The 24146-nt window shown below is 39.0% G+C and overlaps 1 protein-coding gene across 30 annotated transcripts in view; it reads left to right on the forward strand.

Moving 5' to 3' along the window:
* PAM (peptidylglycine alpha-amidating monooxygenase) overlaps positions 1–24146 on the forward strand; it is a 144292-nt gene that overhangs the window by 62819 nt on the left and 57327 nt on the right. For all 30 annotated transcript variants that reach the window (XM_056513558.1, XM_056513555.1, XM_056513557.1 and 27 more), the window contains 4 exons: positions 1015–1135; positions 3345–3402; positions 14669–14756; positions 22397–22482. In XM_056513558.1, the coding sequence (XP_056369533.1) occupies positions 1015–1135; positions 3345–3402; positions 14669–14756; positions 22397–22482 (353 nt within the window). The remainder of the gene's footprint in view (positions 1–1014; positions 1136–3344; positions 3403–14668; positions 14757–22396; positions 22483–24146) is intronic.

Genomic DNA, 24146 nt, shown 5'->3' on the forward strand with positions numbered 1-24146 from the left:
AGGTTTTATCCATAGAGTTGCTCAATGAAGGTGATACATAGGTAGAAGGATAAAATGGAAATTAATACACGTTTTTTAGTTAACACTAGTTAGCACTACAGCTGTATTTGAGGCAACACAGGGAGTAAATGTATTTCAGAGGCTGGAGTTAGCTTGCAGGATAAGATGATGTTTTAACAAGAAAACATCAACTAAGCTGAACAGTCCTGAGAAATTTAGGGGTTGTTTGAATCCAGAATTGCATAGGTAAACTTGAATGTAGTGCAGACAAGAGAAGCAGCCTCTTAGCTCCTGAAGAAAGGATTGTACTATTATTGAGGTTGGGTACTGTGTTGCTTATGTATACATGAATATACATATCCAAAACTTGTATCAGTGTTGCATCAATGTTTCTTATGTCTTACCATTCAGTTCTTGATAGTGATCTACATTTTTCTTACAATTCGTTTATATGTTGCATTCAATACAGAATTTGATATTTGATGTTACCAAGTTTATTGTTTTACTTTGTTACTTGTAGTAGCATAGAAGTTGCTATAAATGCCAAAATTCAAATAGTGTTTGAATTAAAAGTTGCCCCTTTGTATGTAATTTCAATTGAATCTGTATAGAATTACAAGCCATAGTCTCAAACACCCCCCCAAAAACTGTTGAGAATTATTAATAGTACTTTACAAAATGTAATGAACTGATTCTCTATCTGTACATCCATGTGCCTCAGACAATTACCAGGATGAGATAATAGGTTACATTTTCAGCTAACATTTTTTTAAGCTAGTCATCTGATTTCACAGATGAGGAACTGCTTCAGTAAGTACTACTAAGTACTTACTGAAGTAACTGAACACAACTAAGATGTTTTCCTCAGCTCGTGATGGAGTGATATTTTCACATCACTCCTGAAAATACTCAGCATTGTCTAATTCATTACTAGTTCTGTAAGGACACTTCTTTTAAGAAAGACATAACAAAAATCAATAGTAAAAAAATAAATCTTTCTTCGTTCTTCTTAAGCTATAAAGATACCAGCAGATCTCATTCCACTGAATGCCTTGGAAGCGACCAGCCAGTGATTTCCTTGGGTCTGTCAGATTTTGCACTTGACATCCGCATGCCTGCAGTGACACCTAAGCAGGTGAGACAATTGCAATTTTAGCCACTTCCTCTTCTTTCAATAAGCTAGGAAAACCAAGCCTTCCCTACAATATCAATCACTCAAATAAAATGAAAAGAAAACCAGGGTGACTTTTATAGATACTATGTACTTTTCAGAGAAAAGTAGGCAAAAAAAAGGTAGCCTCAAATGAGAGAAAAATCTTTTCATTGAATCAATTTTATTTATAAAATGTTGCTTTCATAAACTGAATTATTGAAGTTTTATAATGTGAAATATTTCTAGCTATGCTAGTAAGACATGGAGTTGCAGTTTACACCATATCTTGGAAAATGAATCATCAGTGAATCTAATTACATTAATCTGTATGTTGCTGCTACTTCTGCAAGCTGAGAGAAAACAATGAAAAAGCACTTTAAAAGGGATAGTACTTCTGACCCACTATTTTTAACTCTCAAAATGCTCCATGAAAGCTACTACAAACAAGTTAAGGTTTTATACTCTTCAAGGTATGAAGTGTATTGTATTCTATTGATCCAAATGAGTAAAAGTGAAGACAGTTAAGATTTTTGAATTTAGCATTAGCATTTTTCAGATTCACATAAAAATGTTGAGATTCCACTGTCATTTTCACATCTAATTTCATTAAGCAAGATAAAGAATGTTTTTTTTTTCCTTTTTGCAGTAAGCTATTGCAGGGAATTGTATACATCATTAAGAGGTCTGCATCTCTTTTAGAGGGCTGCAGATGCTTGAAAAGAGCAGTATGTTATACGGCAGTAGTTGAGGACTTGTTGCAGATAGCACTTTTTAAAAGAGTGAAGGGAAAATGAAGTTTTCAAATTATGGGGAAAAACCCCTCTGGAATATGTAATTTAAAGTAAGAGATGTTATTTCAGCAAGTGCAAAACAGAAATACGGTTTCTACTAGATCTTCTTTGCAGCAAAATATTAAACTTCTCCATCTGAAAGAGTGGAAAGTACTCTCAGTTCATCCAGATGCATGCTTGTAATTATATGTTATTGATTTTACCTGAGGAGCCATCAGTTGAACAGCTAGGAAACAGATATGAAGAGATCAGTCAGTTCAGATTCCTGTTAAAAAACCCTTCTCTTTGTGTTGTCTTGTCAAGGCTGGGGGAAAGGCTACCAAAAACCCTGCATTTTTTAAATGAGTTATTGGGCATTTTGAAGGGGTGGGAAGGCCAGGATATATCTTACAGTTCAGAACTGCAGTTGTTCTATGGGTGCATGAATGTCAACCAACCCCTTACATGACTTGAAAGCGCTCTACCTATATATGAGTTGTGTATTCTTTTGGCAGAGGTACTACACATGAACATTCCTTGGAAACCATTTAATTTCTACTGCAGTGTGAAGCATTGCTGCTGTTGACTTTCAAAGTTAGAATATAAGGTCCTAAATTAGGTTATGCTTTAAAGAGAAACTCTTCTGAACACAGGTTAAATAGAAAACACAGACTACTTCCTTTCCTATTTCTAGAAGGCTTTAATACATTAACTGTGTAAATGCATATAACTGCAGTACACAATGGCATTCGCATCAATTGTATCAATTAACATTCATACATCCCATTTCTAGCAAAAACACAAAAAATGGTTTATTATCTGTGCAAATCACTGCTCTGTGTAATCACATATTGTTATCACCATTGTACCTTCCTTCTCAGTTGCATTTACTTGTTCACACTTGTCCACAGAGTCTTCATTTAAATTAAGTTTGAGGTTATTCACAGCTGGATTTTTAACTTCATCTGTTTAGATGTTCTTATAAAAGGGAGTGCCTGTCAGATTTTGAGTTCATGGGTGTAGTGAAATTCCAGTAGGTGATACATTTCCTTTCCTAAACAGCCTTAGATGTTTGAAAGAAAACATTTAAGGAAAAACAGGTTTAAAATAGTTAATAGTGTACCTATCAACCTAATAGCCACTTTGATAACCTTATAGCCTGATCTCTGTTACATATTACGTACATTCATTGTGACAATGAATTTATTTTTTATAGTAGTAAACCAGGTAACATACATCATATTTGCCCAAGTAAATTATGTAATGTTTTCTTCTAGATGGTCCTATTGTATATATTAGTTTGTTCAGTATTCCCACATTCATCTTCAGAAAGTGTAGGGAATTTTGATGTTTTATTTCTATTTTTAAATTCTAAATTTTCCCAATTTAAAGGTAATTTCTGTTCTTTTTTCTTTTAACAGTCTGATACCTACCTCTGCATGTCAGTATCGCTGCCGGTGGATGATGAAGCCTATGTAGGTGAGTATTGGCTAACTGAAAGAACTTAAGTTAGCAATTTTGAAGAGCCTCAAAATTTTCTTTTTTTCCCTTTGACTCATATTGACTTAATCTTTGAACATCAGAGTTTCCAAAATGCATTTGTCATGTCTAATGCAGAAACAAACTAGAGGGAGCTATTTAGAGTAAAACTGATAAGATAAAACTGTATCTGAGGAGATTCATGAGTAATAGCAGTTAAGGAGCTGCACGCAGATGCCTCTGGCAGTCAGTGCCAAACAATCCATTTGTAAAGTATTGGCTTTCTGTCTCTGGCCGAATACTTAATTCTTCACTCCTGAGCAGACTGTTTATTTACCTCCTGGTACAGGCTGTAAATCCTTTGCACTTACAGTCAGTGTTTGCTGCTGAAACATTTTACCTGGAGGAGAAACCTAACCCTCTCCCTATTTTGTTTTTTTTTTTTTTAAATGGCATGGCATAAATAAAGTGGCAGAAAAGCAGAAGAAAATACTGTGATGCATTAAAAAGGCTGTCATCATATAGATCAGCAGAAGAACACCATCTGTTCAGAAAATCTTTTCTGTAGTTAAAATTGTATTGTGCCTTGCCATGAACATACAGTTGTTCAGCTAGAGAGAAGGCTCATTGGTTGAGCTGAAGATAGTTTTGCTTTCAGAACATGCTATAGACTGTATAAAAGGAAACAATATCTTCCTTCCTTTATGCTTTTGTTGCATTTTAGGATACCTGCACTTAATAAAAGTATGGTGGGAATCCCATGTAGTTTTTGATGTAGTGTTTTATGAGATTCCATGTGGATTTTCTTGTGGAAGTCCTTCAGAAGATAGAATATTGTGTTTTGATTTTCATGTTGTTTTACAGTAACCAAGAGAAATTATTAAATTTTTTCAGTGCTTTCTCTATATATCTGTTTTGTAAAGAGGTGAGAATCTGACCTCACATTTTGGTTGTGAGTATGACTCTAGAAAGCAAAATTAGCATAAGAGGAGAGGAGTGAGTGTTCATTCTCAAATAAGCTATGCTTACTGTGCTGTGTGTGCAATAGACTCTTCTGCTTTTGTTAGAAAGGCAATTCCTAGAAAGGCAATACTACTAGCTTCCTCCTTAAACAGCTTTTATTTATTGTTTCACTGAGTTGAAAAATTCCATAGTTTATTCTTTATTAGGTTTCTCCACATCTAGTTCTGTTGTTTGTGTTAAAGGAACATAAACTTCTTTTAATGGTGTGTGTATGCTTAAAAGGATCTACTGAAAGAATTTGCTTAAAAGTTATGCAAAGTTTTATTACCAGTCATGTGATGCTATCCATTTTATTTTTTTCTGTAGATTTAAAAATGTGTATGTTCTTCATCTGACTTTTACAGTATTTGGTCACCTCTCCAGTGATCACTGTTCCTGAGTACCTGTCATTACAAAGCAGAGTAAGGTCTCTGGACAGAGAAACCATTCTAGTTGTTGTTTAGAGCTTTAAAGAGCAAGAGGAACTTGATGACCAGTCTGTAAGAAAACCAGCTTGTGTGAACATTAAGTGTTCCCATGATAGCATTCCTTACAAACTCACATTTTTCTATGCTTTAAAAGGAGAAGAAGATTATTGGGCTTTTTTCGTCTTTTGTCACTTCCACACAAAATGAATAGGCGCATGGTCAGTTTGAAGCTCGTGATAATTTCTATTTTGCTTCAGTAAAATCACTGGAAAGTTCCTCATGAAAAAAGGCTCAGATTGGAGTCTTCATAATGAATGGAAGTTACCTGATCATTAGAAAGAGTAGACTCAATCATATCCAGCTGCAGAGAGTAGAAAGAATGTAGAATGACCTACCTTATAAAATATCTAAATAGAAAATTAAATCTTTTCATGAAAGATGTTTTTACAATAGACATCATCACCTAAGAAATTAGCTGCTCGCTGATGAGTTTCCTTTACTACTTTGAATACTGTTAAGTGTTGTGAAGCTATTAACTTGCATACATGTATTTTGTGTTGCTTAAATAAGCACAGAAGATTGACACGCAGACAATGTTCATTCTTTTTGAAGGGATAGAGTCTACATTTTTATGGTTTAAGTGGAATCTGCCTTCATTGCCTTGCCAATAAGTGGTGTAATTAACTTTCCATGAAAAATATTGCTTTGTGACAAAACCAATGGAAAACTAGCATACGAACTGTCACTGGGTTGCTGTTTAGTGATATATTGAGAAAACTGTGTGTTCTGAAGAACTTCAACATGAGGATGTGTGAATCCACATAATTGAAACAATAAACTGGATTCCTGAGACAATTTGATGGTACAGCTACATGTTCTGCCTTCAATTTATTTGCTAAGTAAATGTCTTGTGCTTTGTTTCCTTTTATGGTTCAAAAGGACATTTTTATGACCAAGTATCTTTACAGTTTCACTAATGCTTGCTAATTCATTAATTTTTTTTAACTTTGCTTTCTTATTCTTACCCCTGTTTCTTCCTTCCTCCAAGACATTGTGGAAGAGGAGGCTCTATTGTGGAACCTGCAGCAGGATACTTTTGTTGCATGTTGATGAAATATAAGAGCCTTGGAAGAGAGAGCTTCTTTTTGAGTGTTGTATGTGGGTAGTACTACATTTGTTAATATGTAGAAAATTTTTTTAACATTTTTTCAGTATTTTTATTAATTTTTTTCGTATTTAAGGACGTTGAACTCAGACTTCAAATTTGCTGTTTCCCTAAAGAATGTTACACTAAACATTCATGCTGGCACAGGGACACAGTGGATATAACTTTGTACTTCAAAACTGGAGGGATGCTGTACTAGAATTCACAGACTTACTCAGAGTCAGTTCTCAGACATTACCAGAGGAAGGATTCAATCACACCTAGTGAAATGTTGCCAGCTGGAGAGAGAATTAGAGCAGGTTTTGCCTTGTGGATCTCTTTCAGCCATGTGTCTATGTATTTTTGTTGATACTGTTTTCTGTATTATGTTCTTTAGTGGATGGTCAGATTCTAAAGGCTGAAATTTCTGTTTGAATTCTTGATACATGTCTTTAAAGTTAATTCTGTGATAGAGAGGACAGTAATATTAAAAAAAATAATCTATCAACTTTATTTAATTGAATTGTTGTTTCTAAAGATGAACTTCCTAGAAGCTAGTTTTCTAAATACATAGCTTAAGTATACACTGTTAAGGTTAAACTGATGTCATGTTGTGTTCATTCCTGTTTCTCTTTGAGTTTGTAGTTCTAAGTAGTACTTGATCAAGAAATTAGGTCAGATTTCAACTTAGTACGTGTACAAAAACTGCTGCTTTTATTTTAGTAATCATTTGTATCACTTCTCCATGCATTAAAAAATCAACTCTTGAATAATCTTGAATAAGTATTACTGTAAAATGTGGAGGTTTTCAATTAGGAAAATAGGACTGCTGTTTGATACTTCTTAAACCTTTGATAATGACAATTCCTAGCACAGGAAGTGCTGGAATGTTACGACAAGTCCAGAGCAGCGACACAGAGGATCTGAAAGATGGAGCATCTCTGCCATGGGGAAAGGCTGAGACAATTGAGGTTGTCCAGACTTCTGGTTGACCTAATTGTGGCCTTGATCCCATAAGAAAGCTGGAGAGAGATGTTTTAAAAGAGCATGGAGTGATAAGAGAAGGGGAAAAGGAAAGACAGTAGGTTCAGATTAGCTGTTAAAAGAAAATTCTTTACTGTGAGGGTGGAGAGGCCCTGGCAAAGGTTGCCCAGAGAAGCCGTGGTTGCCCCATCCCTGGAAATGTTCAAGGCCTGTCCTGGATTGAAAGACAGGTGTCTGCCAATAAAGGCAGAAGCTCCTCTTTGAAATAGAGAATTTAATTCCACTCCCTCCCAGTATTATAATTGTTTGAATCAAGGACTCTAAGGCAGAGATAAGGGGGTAGGAGTAATAGTTCTTTTACTAATATATATCTAACCCTACAAGCAGAAACAAGAGCAGTTATTAAAATTACCAACAAAACAGAACAGATAACTCAGTTCCAGTCCTTTCTTTAAATGCAGGCACACTCTTTCTGCGCTCAGTCCAGGTGGTGAAGACAGGGCAGAGCCCGTACAGCTGCGGAGAGCAGGCGGGAGTGGAGTTGGGGAAGTGGGGGGTGGAAGGTACAGCGGCTGTGTTATGTCTCAGGAGGGAGCAGGCTCCTCACTCACTGTTTGCGTCCAGGTGATTAGCTGTGTCCTCAGAGGTGGGAGGCTGGAGCGGGGAGATGCAGGGGCGGTTGATCGCAAAGCGTCTGGCTTCCCTCTGTTCCAGCTGCGTGTGATGCAGACTGGATCCCCCTCCTCCGAGCTCACTGGAAACACGAGAGGCTTCCCCTAGTAGCCAGCCATCCACAGACCCCTTTGTCTAGACTTGATCAAAAGATCCTGGGTGTAACCCAGCAGGCTCTGTTCGCATGGTAATGGGAAAAATTCTTTAAACTAGGACAAAAAACCCAACCCCAGCATTATCCACCCTGAATTTTTCCCATACGAACATGCTACATCAAATTAAAACTTTTAAATCATATACATACATGCAGTTACAGGCACAGTATCATAGATAGTTCACCCTAGAACAAGGTCTCCTTGGGGTATGCATCGGGTCTCTCCATCCTTTTGCATCACCCACCAAGTGCAACCTGGTCCTTGAGCGAAAACCACCCCACGAACAGGATTGTCTTTGCTGGAGGCAAAGTTCACTCAAACAGTTTTCCTTAACATGCGTTTCAGGTGTACCACTGGAACCTTATCTCCATCTGGTGTTCCCAAGGGCTCAGATTGGGCAGGGCCTGCTCAGTTAGTGAAATCTCGGGTATTCACTAACCATGTGGCCTTTGGTAGATTGATCTCCCAGTTTTTGAAAGTCCCCCCACCAAGTGCCTTTAAGGTGGTTTTAAGCAGGCCATTGCACTGTTTGACTTTCCCAGCCGCTGGTGCATGGTAGGGAATATGGTACACCCACTCAATGCTAGTATTCTCTAGCCCAGGTGCTTATAAGGCTGTTTTTGAAATGAGTCCTGTTGTCTGACTCAATTCTCTCAGAGGTACCATGCCTCCAGAGGACTCCTTCTTTCTCAAGAGTCAGGATGGTGTTCCGAGCAGTGGCATGAGGAAGAGGGTAGGTCTCCAGCCATCCAGTGGTCACCATGGTCAGCACGCAGTGCTTGCCTTGGCGGGTCTGAGGCACTGTGATGCAGTCAATCTGCCAGGCCTCTCTGTACTTATATTTGGACCACTGCCCCCCATACCAGAGGGGCTTCACCCGCATGGCTTGCTTGATGGCAGCGCACATCTCACAGTCGTGGATAACCTGAGAAATATTGTCCATGGTTAGATCCACCCCTCGGTGTTGTACCCACTTATAGGTGGCATCTCTGCCCTGATGACCTGAAGCATTGTGGGGCCATGGAGCCAGGAACAATTCTCCCTCGTGTTGCCAATCTATCTTTGACACCTCTATTTGTGCAGCCTGATCTACTTGCTGGTTGTGCCGGTGTTCTTCATTGGCCCAATTCTTGGGAACTTGGGCATCTACGTGACAGACTTTCATAGGTATGTCAATGGTGGCATACCACCTTGCTGCCTTGGACTCCAGCTCATACTGCAGCTCCAGCATGTCCGGCACGGCAGCGCTCAGCAGTGGAGTCACTTCATTCAAGGCATGGGAGTCCACAGTCAATCTCCGTTCTCCATCAGACTTGCGCACAGGCCAGATGGGGCTGTTGAAGGGTGAGTGGGCTTTGCTGACCACCCCTTGGATCTCCAGCTCATGGATCATCTTGTGGGTGGGGGTTACAGCATCTCGATTTGTCCAGTACTGCTGGCGGTGCACTGTCATAGTGGCAATTGGTACCTGTTGCTCTGGTACTTTCAGGAGTCCCACTGCAGATGGGTTTTCTGATAGTCCAGGCAAGGTGTTCAACTGCTTAATGCTTTCTGCCACTACAGGAGCTATTCCAAAAGCCCACCTGAACGCCTTTGGGTCTTTGTAGTAGCCATTCCTGAGGAAGTCTGTGCCTAGAATGCGTGGTGCCCCTGGGCCAGTTACAATAGGATGTTTCTGCCACCCCTTCCCTGTCAGGCTAATCTCAGCTTCCAGCAAAGTGTATTGCTGTGATCCCCCCATCACCCCAACAATAGAAACAGGTACCTTCCCCACATGTTCTGATGGTATCAGGGTGCACTGTGAACCAGTATCAACTAGCACTCTATGTTCCTGTGGCTTTGATGTGCCAGGCCATCACACCCACACTATCCAATACTCTCTGTCATCCCATGCCTCTCCCTGGCTAGAGGCAGGGCCGCTCTAGCCCTGGTTATTGTTCCTTTCCTGGGCATACATAGTGGAGGTTCCTTCCAGGGGATCTGACAGATCATCCTCCCATCTGTAATACCCTGCACCTTTACCATGGGAGGTTGAGGCTACCTTCATTTCAGCGCGGTTCCCTCAGTTAGCATTTCCCTCCCTGAGCTGATGCACCCGTGCTGCCAGGACAGAAGTGGGTTTCCCATCCCATTTTCCCATGTCTTCTCCATGGTCTCGCAGGAAAAACCACAGGTCAGCTCGTGGGGTGTACTCTCTCTCCCTAGCTGGGGAACATTGGGTTCTAGATTTGGGGCCTGTGACTCGCACTGGTGCTGCACTGATCTTTCTTATCTCCTCCCTCATCTCCTCCATCCTGTTTTGGACCTCTTGGAGGTCCCTGGCCACGGCAGAGACATTGGCCTGCATTGGGCCATTCATCATACTCTCAAAATTTCTGAGTCTGTTGGCAACAGAACCCACTGTCTCTTGGTGGTTATCAGCATTAATCATTTTAATCTTAGATTTTCTAGTTTCCACAGGAGCAATTGCTGCTGGCTGTGGCTGTCCCTGTGATTCAGCTGGAACCTGGACAGGTATAATATCTATGGGTTCCACTGCAGCACCATCAGACTCACCCTCCTTAGGGCAGGGGGTGGGTTTGTCAGCAGCTGGAGAAAAAGTGCTCCTTCAATATCTGGCCTATCTCCTTCACTAGAGTCCCCACCCTCACTCTGGGTGATTCATTTCTGTGGTGGTTTGTGGGGCAGCATCAGGCTCTGGGGCAGCATCCCTAGTCCCTGGGGCAGGGTCAGGCTCTAGAGCAGCATCTCTAGTCTCTGGAGTAAGGTCAAGCTCTGGCGCAGCACCTTTATTTCCTGGGGTAGGTATCAGGGTTATTGTCCAAGCCAATATTCCCTTGTCTCTGAATGCTAAGTAGAACAGGCCTATCAGGAACACCAGCCACTGTACAATAAATAACACTAGCAATTAAAGCAGATCTGAAATACTTGAAAACTGGTGGGGTAGCCTCAAAAAACTGGGTGATGGGTTGGGAGAAGATTTCCCTTGCATTCATTACCTCACAGTAAGTACCATTATTAAAGTACCATTATTAAAATAACCCCAGAAACACACAGTAAGAGTGGATCCACAGCTCTGGATCCATGTGGCCACTTTCCAGAAAAAATTAAAAACATTAATTTCTCCCATAATCAACCCACCAAACGGAACAGATAATAGCTTCAGTAAGTTTGGTGAGGGGGCCCATATTCAAATAAGGACTTACAAATGGGAGAGAGATGTCTGTGATCACATGGAGCCCAAGCCAGATTAAACTGGACAACATGTTGCCACTTAAGAGGGCTGTTACTCCTGTCTTAACTCCCTCTCAATGGCCTCAGGCCTCATGTTGGGCACCAAAATCTGTCCTGCTTTGAAGGACAGGTGTCTGCCAATAAAGGCAGAAGCTCCTCTCTGAAACAGAGAATTTAATTCCACTCCCTCCAAGTATTATAATTATTTGAATCAAGGACTTTAAGGCAGAGGTAAGGGAGTAGGAGTAACAGCTCTTTTACTAATATGTATCTAACCCTACAAGCAGAAACAAGAGCAGTTATTAAAATTACCAACAAAACAGAACAGATAACTCAGTTCCAGTCCTTTCTTTAGCTGCAAGCACACTCTCTCTGTGCTCAGTCCAGGTGGTGAAGACAGGGCAGAGCCCGTACAGCAGGCGGGAGCAGAGTTTTGGGGCATGGAAGCCTCAGGTGTCCCAGGTGGGAGCAGGCTGGGAGTGGGCTGCTCGCTCACCGTTTGCGTCCAGGTGATTAGCTGTGTCCTCAGAGGTAGGAGGCTGGAGCAGGGAAGATGCAGGGGTGGTTGATTGCAGAGCATCTGGCTTCCCTCTGTTCCAGCTGCGTGTGATGCAGACTGGGTTCCTCCTCCTCCAAGCTCGCTGGAAGCATGAGTTGTCCCCCCCCAGTAGCCAGCCATCCACAGACCCCTTTGTCTGGAGTTGTCAAAAGATCCTGGGTATAACCCAGGCTCCGTTAGCATGATAATGGGAAAAATTCTTTAAACTGGAACAAAAAACCCAACCCCCAATACGGCCACATTCCATCTCTTAGAAACCTGGCATAGTGGAAGGTGTGCCTGCCATGGTATAGAGGTTGAAACAAGATGATCTTTAAGGTGCCTTCAAACCCTGGCCACTTTCTCGTTCTCTGACAGGTACTGCATTTGGCTAGAATCCCACATTAATCTATATGGCTTTTGCAACACAGGATTTTTCAGTTGGATTTTTTGTTTTTTTCTTTTAGTCTTCTCTTTGGAAAAGGATTTTTTATTGGATATTGTTTTTGTTTCTTTTAACTTTCTCTCTGGGTATGCTGCTAAGAAAATAGTTGTTCAGGAACCATACTTTAACATCTGTACCAAGCTGTCTTAAGCTCATAGACTGACTTGACGTTTTTCAATGCTTCTTTAAGCAATAATGAGGTATATCAGCTAAAATAATGTATGTCAGAAATCTGATTTTGCTTTGTTAGCTCTGATGCATTATTTTTTCCTTAGTAAGAATAGCATTTAGTAAGGTATTTGTAATAAGTTTTATAATAGCTTTTAAAGGTCCTGTCCGTGCTTTAGGATATCACTGTAATAGGCACTATGTCGAGCAAATAAAAGACTTCCTGAAACACTCATTAGAATATATGCTTGCAATGGGAGAATGGTAGAGAAATATAAAGAAACAGAGAGACAGTATTAAGCAGCCCAACTGGTGGTGGCTTTAGCAGCTAGCAGGCCTAACCTTCAATTTCACCTTTATTGAAGGCTGAAACCCCCTCTGTCCAAGCCCAGACAGTATGACCGGTAGTTTCCCTGGGAAATGACTCAAGCGACTGTTATGGAGGGGGACGGCTTTGATCCTATTGTTTGGAAAAAGATCTCTAGTGTTGTGAAAACAACAAACAGGAAGGCATGCAGTGTACTAAGAATGAACTGAGAAAATGCAGGATCCAGTGTAGAGCAGGGATATTTATACACTTGGGTGCAGGGAGGGGTATGAGAGAGAGATCCAATGGGAGAGAGTGATTAAGAATATTCTAATTTCTGCAGCAAAAAGTAACCAATACTAACAAAGAGAACAGAGAACTTTCTAGTAAGAATTACATAACTGAACAGGGGGATCTTGGGAGCGAGCCTTTTGCTTACCATGACTACAAGGGTTTTCCCACACTCTTAGGCTGAGGTTCTCTTTTTCTGCTGCTGAGCCAACATCAACAGAAGGTTGTATTAGTAAGTGGTACTTTCAGCAGATTTTCACAGGTATTCATTTTGACAGTAAAATATGGATAACAGCAGCTTAAAACACCCTGAACATCTGAAAACTGAGATGGGAATTCCACAGAATGACATTTTACCTCTGCTGTGCAAGAAACCATAATTTTGCTTCTAATCCTTACTGAAAAAAACATCAAAACAGAAATTGTCTCCATAACACAGATTATGTTTTTATCTATGTAATGAGTAGAATTTGCTTGTAGAAAAAGAAAGATACTGGGTGGTCTTTAGGCTTCCTTCATGCTGGCAACTTATGTAGTTCTGAATTCATATATTCACTCGAAGTATATTCTCAGGTCATACAGGTACATCTCTTGTTTCCCAGACCAAGCCCTCAGCTGTGGCATGCTCTTTTCCTTACAGTCTGCCACCTATCTTCAAGCTAAAATTTGACTTGCATGCCTTAACTTTTGGTTGGTTTTAAAACTTTCCTTATTTACCAGAGCAGATCTTAGCTCCAGAAATTGGGTTAGAAGCTATTTGTTATTTTTTCCCCCTATGAAACTGGGAACATTAACCCACATTACCATTCATTTTAGGAACCCTGCCACAACTGTGTTAAAATACTGACTTCAGAGTACAGATTTTCATAAACCTCAGGAGGAGAAAAGTGTTTCACTGGTTTGCAGCATCACCATCTCCCTATGTTAACAGCTAAAAGAAGTTACTTGCAGACTCCTCAGTCTGTGTACATGTACACAGGGCAGGAGGGCAGGAGTAAGTTGTCAGAATTTCTGCTGTAGCACAAGGTTAAAAATTACATTTGCTGCAACTGGAATATTTTTTCAGTAGTAATAATGTAGTTAGGTTTTAGAAATGCCGTCATTGTACATTCATGGTTAATATTACTCCCATGATGTTGGTAAAATTTTTACTTTGCTAAACAGGATGACAAGTAGTTGAGAAACCAAACCAGTATTTTATCTGTGGTATAGTTTAAAGAACAGACATTTGAGAGGTGAACATTCATGTCTAAGCTTCTAATAAAGAGAAGTATTTGGGCAATGAGATTGTGCTGACTTAGAACAAATCTTGTTTTTCATTCCAAAGGATTTGATGTATTACTGAGACTCAACCATAGCCTCTTCTTGGAACTGTTGTCCCAAGAAAGAAGCAGGAAAAATGTAAGCCAGGTAGAATACTGGAAAAAGATATCACTTAACACATAAGATTAAGTTGCCCTTCTTTGGAATTTACTACTTGTTTTTATTTTTTATGAAATACAAAAGAAGTAGAAGAGTGTTACTAAATCAGAAGTGAATATTTCAAAGGTAGACTGCATTTAGGCTGGTGACAGTAAAACTTTGTGGTTTGGGATTCACTGATATATAACTAAGTATCATATTTAACTTTTGTGGCAGATACCGTGGTCTTGATTGGAAACTTGGAGTTTCTTTTTCTTAATAAATAAATGAGGTGCTGCGTTTTAGCTTAGAAGGAAGGCTATTGAACGAAAATTCAAGGAATGTGTGTAAGTGGAAGGCAGAAGTCAAATAAATGGCTGGGGATGTACTTGCCTTATTTGTAGTAGTACAGGGAATAATGGCACAGGATGGTCTTGGTTATGTAATTTACGGTGAGATTATGGATAGCTTACTTGTTTTATCCTGTTTTTTTTCAGTTGACTTTAAGCCTCATGCCAGCATGGACACAGTCCATCACATGTTACTCTTTGGATGTAATGAACCTTCCTCTACTGAAAATTACTGGTAAGAGCTGCATCTTGCTTTTGTTATTAACCAACTCTTTTTCAGTGGTAATTGCTTAAACCTCTTCCAGTGTCAGAATCTCTTGAAAAAGTAGGAAAGTTTGAAATGAAGAAGAAATGTATAACAATCTAATCTTTCCACACTTTTTTTTTTTTTTTTTTTAACTAACTCCGTATTCTTCATGACTAATAGACTGTCTTCAAGGAGGAGGCAGAAGCTACAGTAAAAAGAGTATCATTGAATACCAAGAAATCTAATCTTCAGCCTTTAGTTGGCTACTTTTCTCTATATGAAACCGTGTACCAGGTGTTCAGAATGAAACTGAGTGAAAGATAAACTGAAGATTATCAAGTGGGTAGTTGACTTGCCCTTCAAAATGCCTAAGCAGTAAGAGCAGAGGGAAGCACCCAATGCCAGTAAAATAGATGTGTGAAGGCAAAGTGAGGAGAATATGAAGGTGGATGGAAATTGTCTGTCCAGTAATTTTTCAAATTTTCGGTAGGTTTTCATGAGAGAGAAAATGAGGTATATTTGCTGATGCTGCAAAGGTCATATGAACTATTCTGAACTGTAAAGCAATTTTAATATAGGTGTTCTGATAGAGTTATGTAATCATAATTTACCAAATCAGTATTTACCAAAAAGGTAGCTAGACCTCGAATTTAGAACTAACAGAATAGTATAATATATTTTCAGGAAAAATACCCCAAAACATTTTGAATGCCTCTTTTGGGGAAATCATTTGATTAGTATTTTAAACATACACAAGAGATTTTCCTCAAAAGTCTTATCTCCTGTTTATCTAATGACCTATAGTTCTAATATTGAAAATGTTGTAATCTTGCACAGTTGTGCCAGAAAAGCAGATGCTTAGGAAGTTCAGATCAAAGTAAAACTGAAAGCACAGAATTTCTATGAATTTCTTTTCCCAGTGCACAGCTTTTCTGTGTTTTTTATTGTATCTCATGTGACAAAATATACTTGAATACTTTAATGTGAACAATACCCCAACATAAAACTTTTCCATTCCGGCCTTTTAAAAACAGGTGAGCATTCTATTTAAAACTGAGTAGATTGTACTTGGAGCTTGTGCTGTTCTCATATTTCTGGAAGTAGTTTTAGTAGAGTCTTGGAATAATGTGTACATGAGAAAATTACGTTTTTACAGATTGATCAGGAGCTTGTGTTGAGATGAAGTTATGAGACAATGCCTGAGTAACATCTAACTCATGTTCTGAGGTTGTAGAAGAGATGGATCCAAAGCCAAAAAACTAAGTTCTTAGAAACTGAATCAGGCTGAAATCCCTGTTTTGAGTCGAGTTCAGGTAGTTTTAGCTCCCTGGCTGTACCTTCACTCTCCCAGCAGAAGAGAGGCTCTCACCAATGACAGGCTGTGCAGTGTGGCAGCTATAGCTGCTTTTGTTCTTGTTTGCTGTACTTAACACCAACCTGTCAAACAACAAGATACATATTCTGGTGGATTGATCTTGGCTGGACACCTGATTCCCAACAAGTTGCTCTATTCCTCCACTCCTCAGGATGGAAAAAAACCTTGTGAGTCAAAATAAAGGCATTTTAGTAAGGCAAAAGCAAACGTGCACAAGTGGAGGAAAACAAAGTATGTTTTCTCTACTTTTCATCAGCAAGCCACTTCCCAGGAAGCAAGACTTCAGCATAAGTAATGGTTTGCTCTGGAAGATAAATGTCATAAATAACAAACATGTGCATGTGTATGTGTGTCCCCTTTCCCCCTTCTCCTCCTTTCTTTTACCTTTTATTGTTAGGTGGATATAATATGGTGTGAAACATTTCTTTGGTCAATTTGGGTTGGCTGGCCTGGCTGTGGCCTCTACTAAGATATTTCCCAAACACTGCTGTGTTGTCAACACCTTTCTAGCTACTCATGTGAACCCCAGCACTGTGAAGGTTGCTGTGGGGAAAATTAACTCCATCTTACCCAGACCAAATAAATTAGTGTTGTGTTTAAATCTGCTATTTCAAATTTTTATACACAGGCTTTGATTATGTCTTGCTATTTTTTATGTGGAATTTCTGAGATTTGCTTTGCTTTCTCAAAATTGAAGCTCTTCATTCATTGTCTCATCATTTCACATCCTTGTTTTTGCAGCAGCTTGCAGCTTTTTATCTTGCTCTGCCTGCAGTTATTTGCAAGGCTAGAAAGATGATCATGTGTTTTGTACATAAGATAGACGAAAGGATGTTAAAAACTTCTAGCCTAATTTTGTTAAAGTAATTCTGATGACTATGTGTTATTGGCCTTCATTGTTGTTTATTTTGTTTGGTTATTTGGTGTTCCTTTTGTTACCTTAAGGCTAGCAAATGAGGACTTGCTCTTCCATCTAGTAAGGAAAGAACAGTTGTTAGAGCAGACTGCTGTAAGACTTGTTTAGGAGGGATCCTTCCCTTACTTTTCACATGCTCAACATTTTTACAGAGCCAGCTTTTATTCAGTTAGGTATGTCACATAGATTTTTTTTCTTCTAGTTTCCTTTTAAAAGTTCTGGCAACATTAGTTACATATGGTTTTTCATGTCAAGTTTGTTTTTTTTTTTACCATCATGATGTAGATCAATTGTATTTATGGAAAAATAGGTTTTTAGGAACGTTCAGAATGCAAGGTCAAAATTCGTTTTCCTGAGGTGTGAAGTTTCATTCAGGCCAGTTTTGAGTGGGGAGGAATGGGAAACATCTAGATATCTCTGTTGGCATTAGCTGCCCTTTTGCAGTGCTATGTCAAAAATCCGTGATGCCCATCTAGCCTGATGCCTTTTGTAGTGATTTGACACTATTCTTGCAAAGGTCCCTGGCCTTCTAAAAGGTTGTAAAGTTATGTGGAACCTGCGCTGGTTTCAACATTCACTGCAATGTGGTAGAATCTTTATCTGAACAAATTCTAAAGGTTGTTCTCCCTTCTTAAAATACACAGGCCTTTCCACAGGAAAAAAAAAAAAAGTAGTTTCCCAGGTGTTGCTCAGTGCATTAAAAAAAATGGCATAGCTGTTTCTATTCCTTGATCATAATTAATCTACAGTTTAGCCACAATGACAAGTTTTGCCTGAGCTGACAAACTGTTTTGAAATTGAGGTAACATGCCTGAACTGATTGATAAGTTCAGATTCTCTGTAGATAATCAGGAATGTACTTGTATGCTTTAAAAGAATATATTGAATTATTCAGAACTTGTGAATCTCCTGGCAAGACAGGTCTTGTGCTGTGTCAAACCTAATGCTGAAATAAACTCTCGTGAATGAGCTGATTCGTAAACATAAGCCTTTATTTTGAGATCAGGCAGGGCAACTTTAAATAGTTATCTACTGCAAATAAATGTATAAGTTCAGGTCATAGATGACCCTCTGGTACTTCCTCTATCAGATAAGTTGTTTCTGTTGGCAGGAAAGAATGGGTTTGGACACCTTTGACATCAGTAGTTCAGTAGAGGTTGCAAAAGATGTCCTGACTACTTCTGTGAAGGACTTTTATTTCACTGCATGAGGGAGAGTGGGGACAGTAGAAATAATTTTATTTTTAGGTGTAGTTTCTTATCATTGCTACTGCCCCAGAATGTTCTGCAACATTCAGGGGCTAAAAATGATGATTTGTCTTAGTTAATCACCTCAAGTGCCCTCTTTTAAAGTCTTGGTTAGTGTTGAGGAGTGCAGTGTAATAGAGAAAGACATAAAATAAGTTATTTGTTACCATAACCAATGCAGGTGTTCTAAAGGGATAGCCAAATACTGGTCTTTCTGGCACAATGAAATGTTTTGCTTTCAGTCTAGGTAATCAGTCAAAACCCCAGTGCTATTAATAAAAACAGCTCTTGAGCTTACTCAAGACTGGGGAGAATGCCTTTGGGAAGTTCAGGAGAATTTTCAAAAAAACACAAAGATCCAAGAAGCTGTCAGTAAACTCTCCCCTACCCCAGTCAATCCCAAATTTTGAGTCAAAATCAGTTTTTAAAACAATACTGTATAATATGCATTTATAGTCCATTTTTAAGGTATTCTATGTCACTCATTTGGTTTTGACTCTCATTTTTTGTATGTAAAGCAGCTATGAATTTCAGTGATTTTTTGTTTATTGAATTTATACTTTTTAATAGTTCCTTGCTTTTCAATCTGTTTATCTCATTACCTCTTCTTTGCAATCTCTTCTAGTTTTTTTGGTTTTTTTTCTGAGAACTTAATGTTTCAATCTTATCATTGATGGTGAGAGGGTTGACCATTTTTCAAACAAAATGAAAAATCAGTGTCTGCATTTCATCTTTGTCCCCTGTAGTCTTCTCCCTCCATTCTAGTAGCCTCTCAGAAGAAAATTTGAAGCAGCCTGCACAGGGCTTTTTCCTAATTAATGTGTTCTTAGAAATACTGTGGTATAAATGGAAGACTGTTGGGCCCAAAGTGGGGTGGTAAAGCTGTGACTGTGCCTGTAGTTCCTTCTGGCATTCCTCCTAAACAATCTCTTCTACAAATTTCCAAATTGTGCAGCTCAATACTTGAGCTAGCTCAGGTTAGATCCCTGAAGTCTCTTAGGTTTTTTGTATAGTAGCAGTGGGAAGCTGCATAATTTTCAGCTGACACTGCATCCATCAAAACGTTTCACTTATCTTGAAGTAAGTTTTGATTGTCCTTTGAGGTGTGGGTGTGTTTGAAGGGGAAGATGACCAAACTGTTTGTTTTGAAGGTCTAGAAATACATTTTGTGAGGTTAACTATTATAGAAGAAGTGGTGTGTTCCCTTTTCCCTGATACTCTTACGGTTATTCCAGGGCTTTCAGTCAGAATTAAATACAGTAGCTGGGCTGCAGTAAAGCTCTGCCACGGTGTGACTTGGGTTTGCCAATTTTAATACATTTAGTTTCCTTTAGAGATAGGATTCAGGAGAAGAAGAAGAAAGAAATTTATTAATAACACAAAAAGAATTCAGAATAAAATTTCTAGATTATTCCCTCCTCCCCGTTCCTTCATTCCACATTTCTTAACAACAACATACAGAAAACACTTCAGTCAGTTATCTACTTAAATAATCATTTCAGTTCACTCTAGAGAGAAATGTCCCTTTTTTGATTTAGACTTAGGGGGTGTCTTCACCTTCACAATCTACATCCGCCCAGGAAAATATTGCAGATTATGACTCTCCTCCCATCTCCACAGTCCTTCCAGTGCTGTGCTGTGTGTTATGTTACACACTTGGGGTACCACTTTTAAAGGCTAGCAGCTGAAAGACAAAATTCTCTTAATCTCATTTTTTATTAAATGTCTCTATTGATATTTCCAGTCTCAGAACAGAGAGCCCCATTTCCTCAAAGCAAAAAGGTCTTCTTTTGAAGCACTTAAACCTCCCCAAGTATATTTCATAGTTAAAAGGAATTTTAGTGTAGTCACAGTCCCCTTATAGCCTCACAAAAAAAGTTTTCAGCTACTCATCAGTTGCATCTTTTCAATCTTTTCCCATCAGGAACTTGATCTTCATTCTGCTGACTTCTGTAGACTCCATGCTTTATTTCTTCTGATTCAGGGGAGCTCAGGAGATCGAGAATCTTATCCAGGCATTAAAATAGTTAAAATTGCATCCAGAATGTGTAGAAGCCACGTGGAAGCCTCTTCTCTCAGAACAGGGTGGAGTGGGAGGGGAGAGCCTTTGGTGGCTCCCTGATCCCCCTGCTTGGCCATGCCACGTGGAGAGGGGAGCCAAGCCGAGCAGAGCCGAGCCGATCTGGGGGCCGCCAGGGCCGTGCCGGAGCCCTGCCGGGGCCGAGCCTGAGGCCAGGGCCAGGGCCAGGGCCAGGCCATGCGGCCGGGGCCCTGGCCAGAGCCACCTTACCTCTGGAGAGGCCGGAAGCCGAAAGAGAGCGGCCCACCCGCCACCAATGTGATTTATGAAAACGAAACAAGTATCTCATTGGCCACCTGGGATGTCAACCATCAAATCAGCCCTCCGACTGGTCCCCGCATCCTACAGGGGAAGCTCCCAGAGGGGGGACAGCCTTCCTGTTCCCCCAGGCAGCTCCGCCCCCCCACCCTTCCATGTCGAACCACCGCAAGCTCACTGGGATCAAAGAAATGCATAATATCCTGCTGAGTTGGTTTGATACACATGCCAGAAAAGCTAGTTATTAACTCTGAGAGATACCTGGAGAACATCATCGTCATTTGCACATATGGCTCAGCCATTCTCAACAGAAACATGATTGAGCTGCATCTACTAGATGTCCTGGTCTTTTGTGTGTTTATACTCTTCCTCACACTGTGTGTCAGTCCGTTTTCCTCACAATTTCAGGCTGAAACCATGCCTTACATATACAAATGTTTTCCAGGTGTCGTTTTACAAACAGAGCAGGGGCTGTACTATTTTGGTTTAGAATGAAACATTGGCATGAGTGCCAACCTTCATTGCATCTGGCTTGAGTCTGTTGATGAAGTCTGATAGTTTTAGGGTGAGGCTTTCTAAAAGTCATACCTGTGTATGCTGTACCTATGGAATGACTTCTACACTCCATGTTCAGGGCCATGCATGCTTTGGTACAAATACACCCTGTAAATAAGCCTTTTTTCTAATTCAGGATCAAGAGGGAAAAGTGTATTCTAGATAGGTGTTTGGAAAGCACCTTAGGGTCCCTAGTTTGATTATCCATGTATATCATCATGCAGCCACCACCCACATAGAGCAGTCAGTGCCTCCTTAGGTGTGGTCCGGGTGTTGTACATTGCACTCTTGGTCTGATTGTGGCCTTTTACAGATTTGGTAGTGTTTCTGCCTCAGGTTTAACAGTCCTTGCAGATTTAATGCATCTAGAATTTGCCAGTCTTGGGGAGTATTTCATTCTTCACCCTCAGTATCACCTTCAAAGTGCTAGCTGCAGAGGCTAGGGACAACTCAAGCTCTCTTTTACTGTAAATATTTGTGACCTGATTGTGGCCTGTTAACTTGGCAAACTCTTCTTTTTTCCTTTTTTTTTCCTCTTGGGTTTTTTGTTTTGCATTTTTTGGTTTGTTTGGGATTTTTTTGGTGATTGTTTCTTTTGTGTGTGTGTGTATGTGTGTAATTTTTGTATTTTGAAAAAACAAGAAATTGTGAAATAGAATAAAAATTAACTTAAAGCAATGAGTTCACATTAAGTACAGGAAAGAGCATGAATGCCTCCAGTCTGTGGGTTCTTATACAACTTCCTGTCACTTTTTTGACAATGATTTTTAAATTAAATTTTAATAACCAATTTTATGTTTTGTGGGGTTTTTTTCTGCTTTGTGTATGAGTCCTGTTCCTCTTGGTAAATGTGGCAGCCATTGTAATTTTGTATCACTTGAGTTAATAATGCTAGAAATTTTCATACAGTTCATTACCCTAGAACATTCCTTCATTTTTTCCATCACTGATTAACAGGCTAGAGGGCCCATCAGAACTAACTGCCTTAAGGCAAAAAGAGGGAAATAAAAGAAGGTGGAACATATACCAATAGCCATGAAAGCAATCCATATTAAAAGAACTGTGTTTAATCAGCACACATTCAAAAAAACATCTTCATAGATCTTAAAATTAGTGGTTTTGCATGTAATTCACCTGCTGTTTTCTGATTTCAGAATTTTAAAAATAATATTCACTTTTCTTTCCTCATATTTTTAGGGACTGTGATGAAGGAACATGCAAAGATAAATCTAACATTTTGTATGCTTGGGCAAGAAATGCTCCACCCACCAGGCTGCCCAAAGGTATTGGCCTGTTAATATAGAGTTCTTGTGTGCAAGGGCAGGGGAAAAAGGAGGACATGGAAGTAAGAACCTGGCATACCTGGGAACAACCTATAATATTTTTATTGTGTCTAATTTATAGAAACTGTTTAAACATCAACCTCATTAACTATGAAATGTATTATGCTACATATTGTGGGGTTTTGTCATTTTCTTTGCTCTGCTATTTTGGGTTTCTGTAGAAGGGAGTATAAAAGAGGGAGAGACAACTATCATAATGTACTGTTTCTTTTTATATATCATTAATCTTGCATTTCCTACTATATGTTACTAGAAGGTTACCATTTATGTATCTTTCAGTAGCACACAGACTTTCAGATATTTTTGTTTGGGAAGACACAAACAAGTTCAATCAAAACAATTATTTTTTTTCTGTTTAAATTATACATTGACAATTTAATATATTTTTCATTTTTACTGCTTTGGTGCAGTTGAGCAACATGCTTGTATACCAATTTTCTTGTATGATAGACAGCTCTGCTGAATTAAATCAAAACATGTAAAGCTACTTGGAGTGGTATGTATGGAAAACAGGGTGAAGTGCTTCTTTGTAATAACCACTAAGGGTCTTAGAAATATCTACCATCAGTATATCCTTGATCTGAAAATATCTTTAATTTTAAATATTTTTACTTTCATCTTTTACTGCGCATTTTCATAGCCAGGGACAGTATCATGAAAAGGTTTTTTTAAATATACTATTTACACACTTATCAACATGGATGTTACTTGATGTGATTATAAGAATGTCAAGTTAAAAAAAAAATGTTGCAAAGAGAATTCTATAGAAGTTTTGTACTTAGAGGATTCTGTGGAAGTTTTGCTGTTGAACTCCAGCTAGTAATACTTTTCTTGTTGGTAAGCTGGGCAAAAATACAAAGTTTGTAGGGAGTATTCATAAAGGTGCCTCATTTGTGCACAGAGAGGCTGCCTTTTATAAGTTGACTTTGTCTATTACTGTGGGATTCTCTGACCAAATACGAAGGAATTGCTTTCTCTGCTTCTTTTGAAAAATGTTCATTGTAGAATGGGTTTAGAGAAATTCCTTTTGGTAATGGTGATAACTTGCAATTTCATTTTTTCAAATTATTTCAAGCTTTTATATTGTGTTTTGTGCCTGTGCTTGCTTCTATCGTTAAGTAACATAGCTGCATAATTTCCTCAAGATTTTTTCTACATATAATATTAATTTTAATAAAAAAAATTATACTACTTTTTTTCTTCTCATCCTCAATGTCTTCTTAGTAAGTTAGTGTTGCATAGTTTGTATCATGCAGAGGTTGTAAGAGAAATGAAAGTTCCACCAAATCCTACATGGATGACAAGACTTCATTTTTATTTTGGATTCTTATAAAATCTGTATTAATGTTCTTTGAGAGAGTTCTCTGCTTAAAAGAGATACCTATTCATTCATAATTAAGTTCTAGTCCTAGCTTCTTAGTTTGTTTGAGATTATGTGCTGGTAGTTTTTTTGGGCTCCAGGACAAAATTTTCTTCAGTGGTGTCTGAAATTTTCTATCCCTTCACTCTTAGCCAGTAAAGTGATTTTTACTTTTTTATATTTTCAGTGATGGTGAGTCATCTTACATTTTATTGTTTCTGAAAACAATACATTTTCCTTTTCT

Source organism: Oenanthe melanoleuca, chromosome Z (genome assembly GCF_029582105.1).
Source record: "Oenanthe melanoleuca isolate GR-GAL-2019-014 chromosome Z, OMel1.0, whole genome shotgun sequence".
Classification (NCBI taxonomy): Eukaryota; Metazoa; Chordata; class Aves; order Passeriformes; family Muscicapidae; genus Oenanthe; species Oenanthe melanoleuca.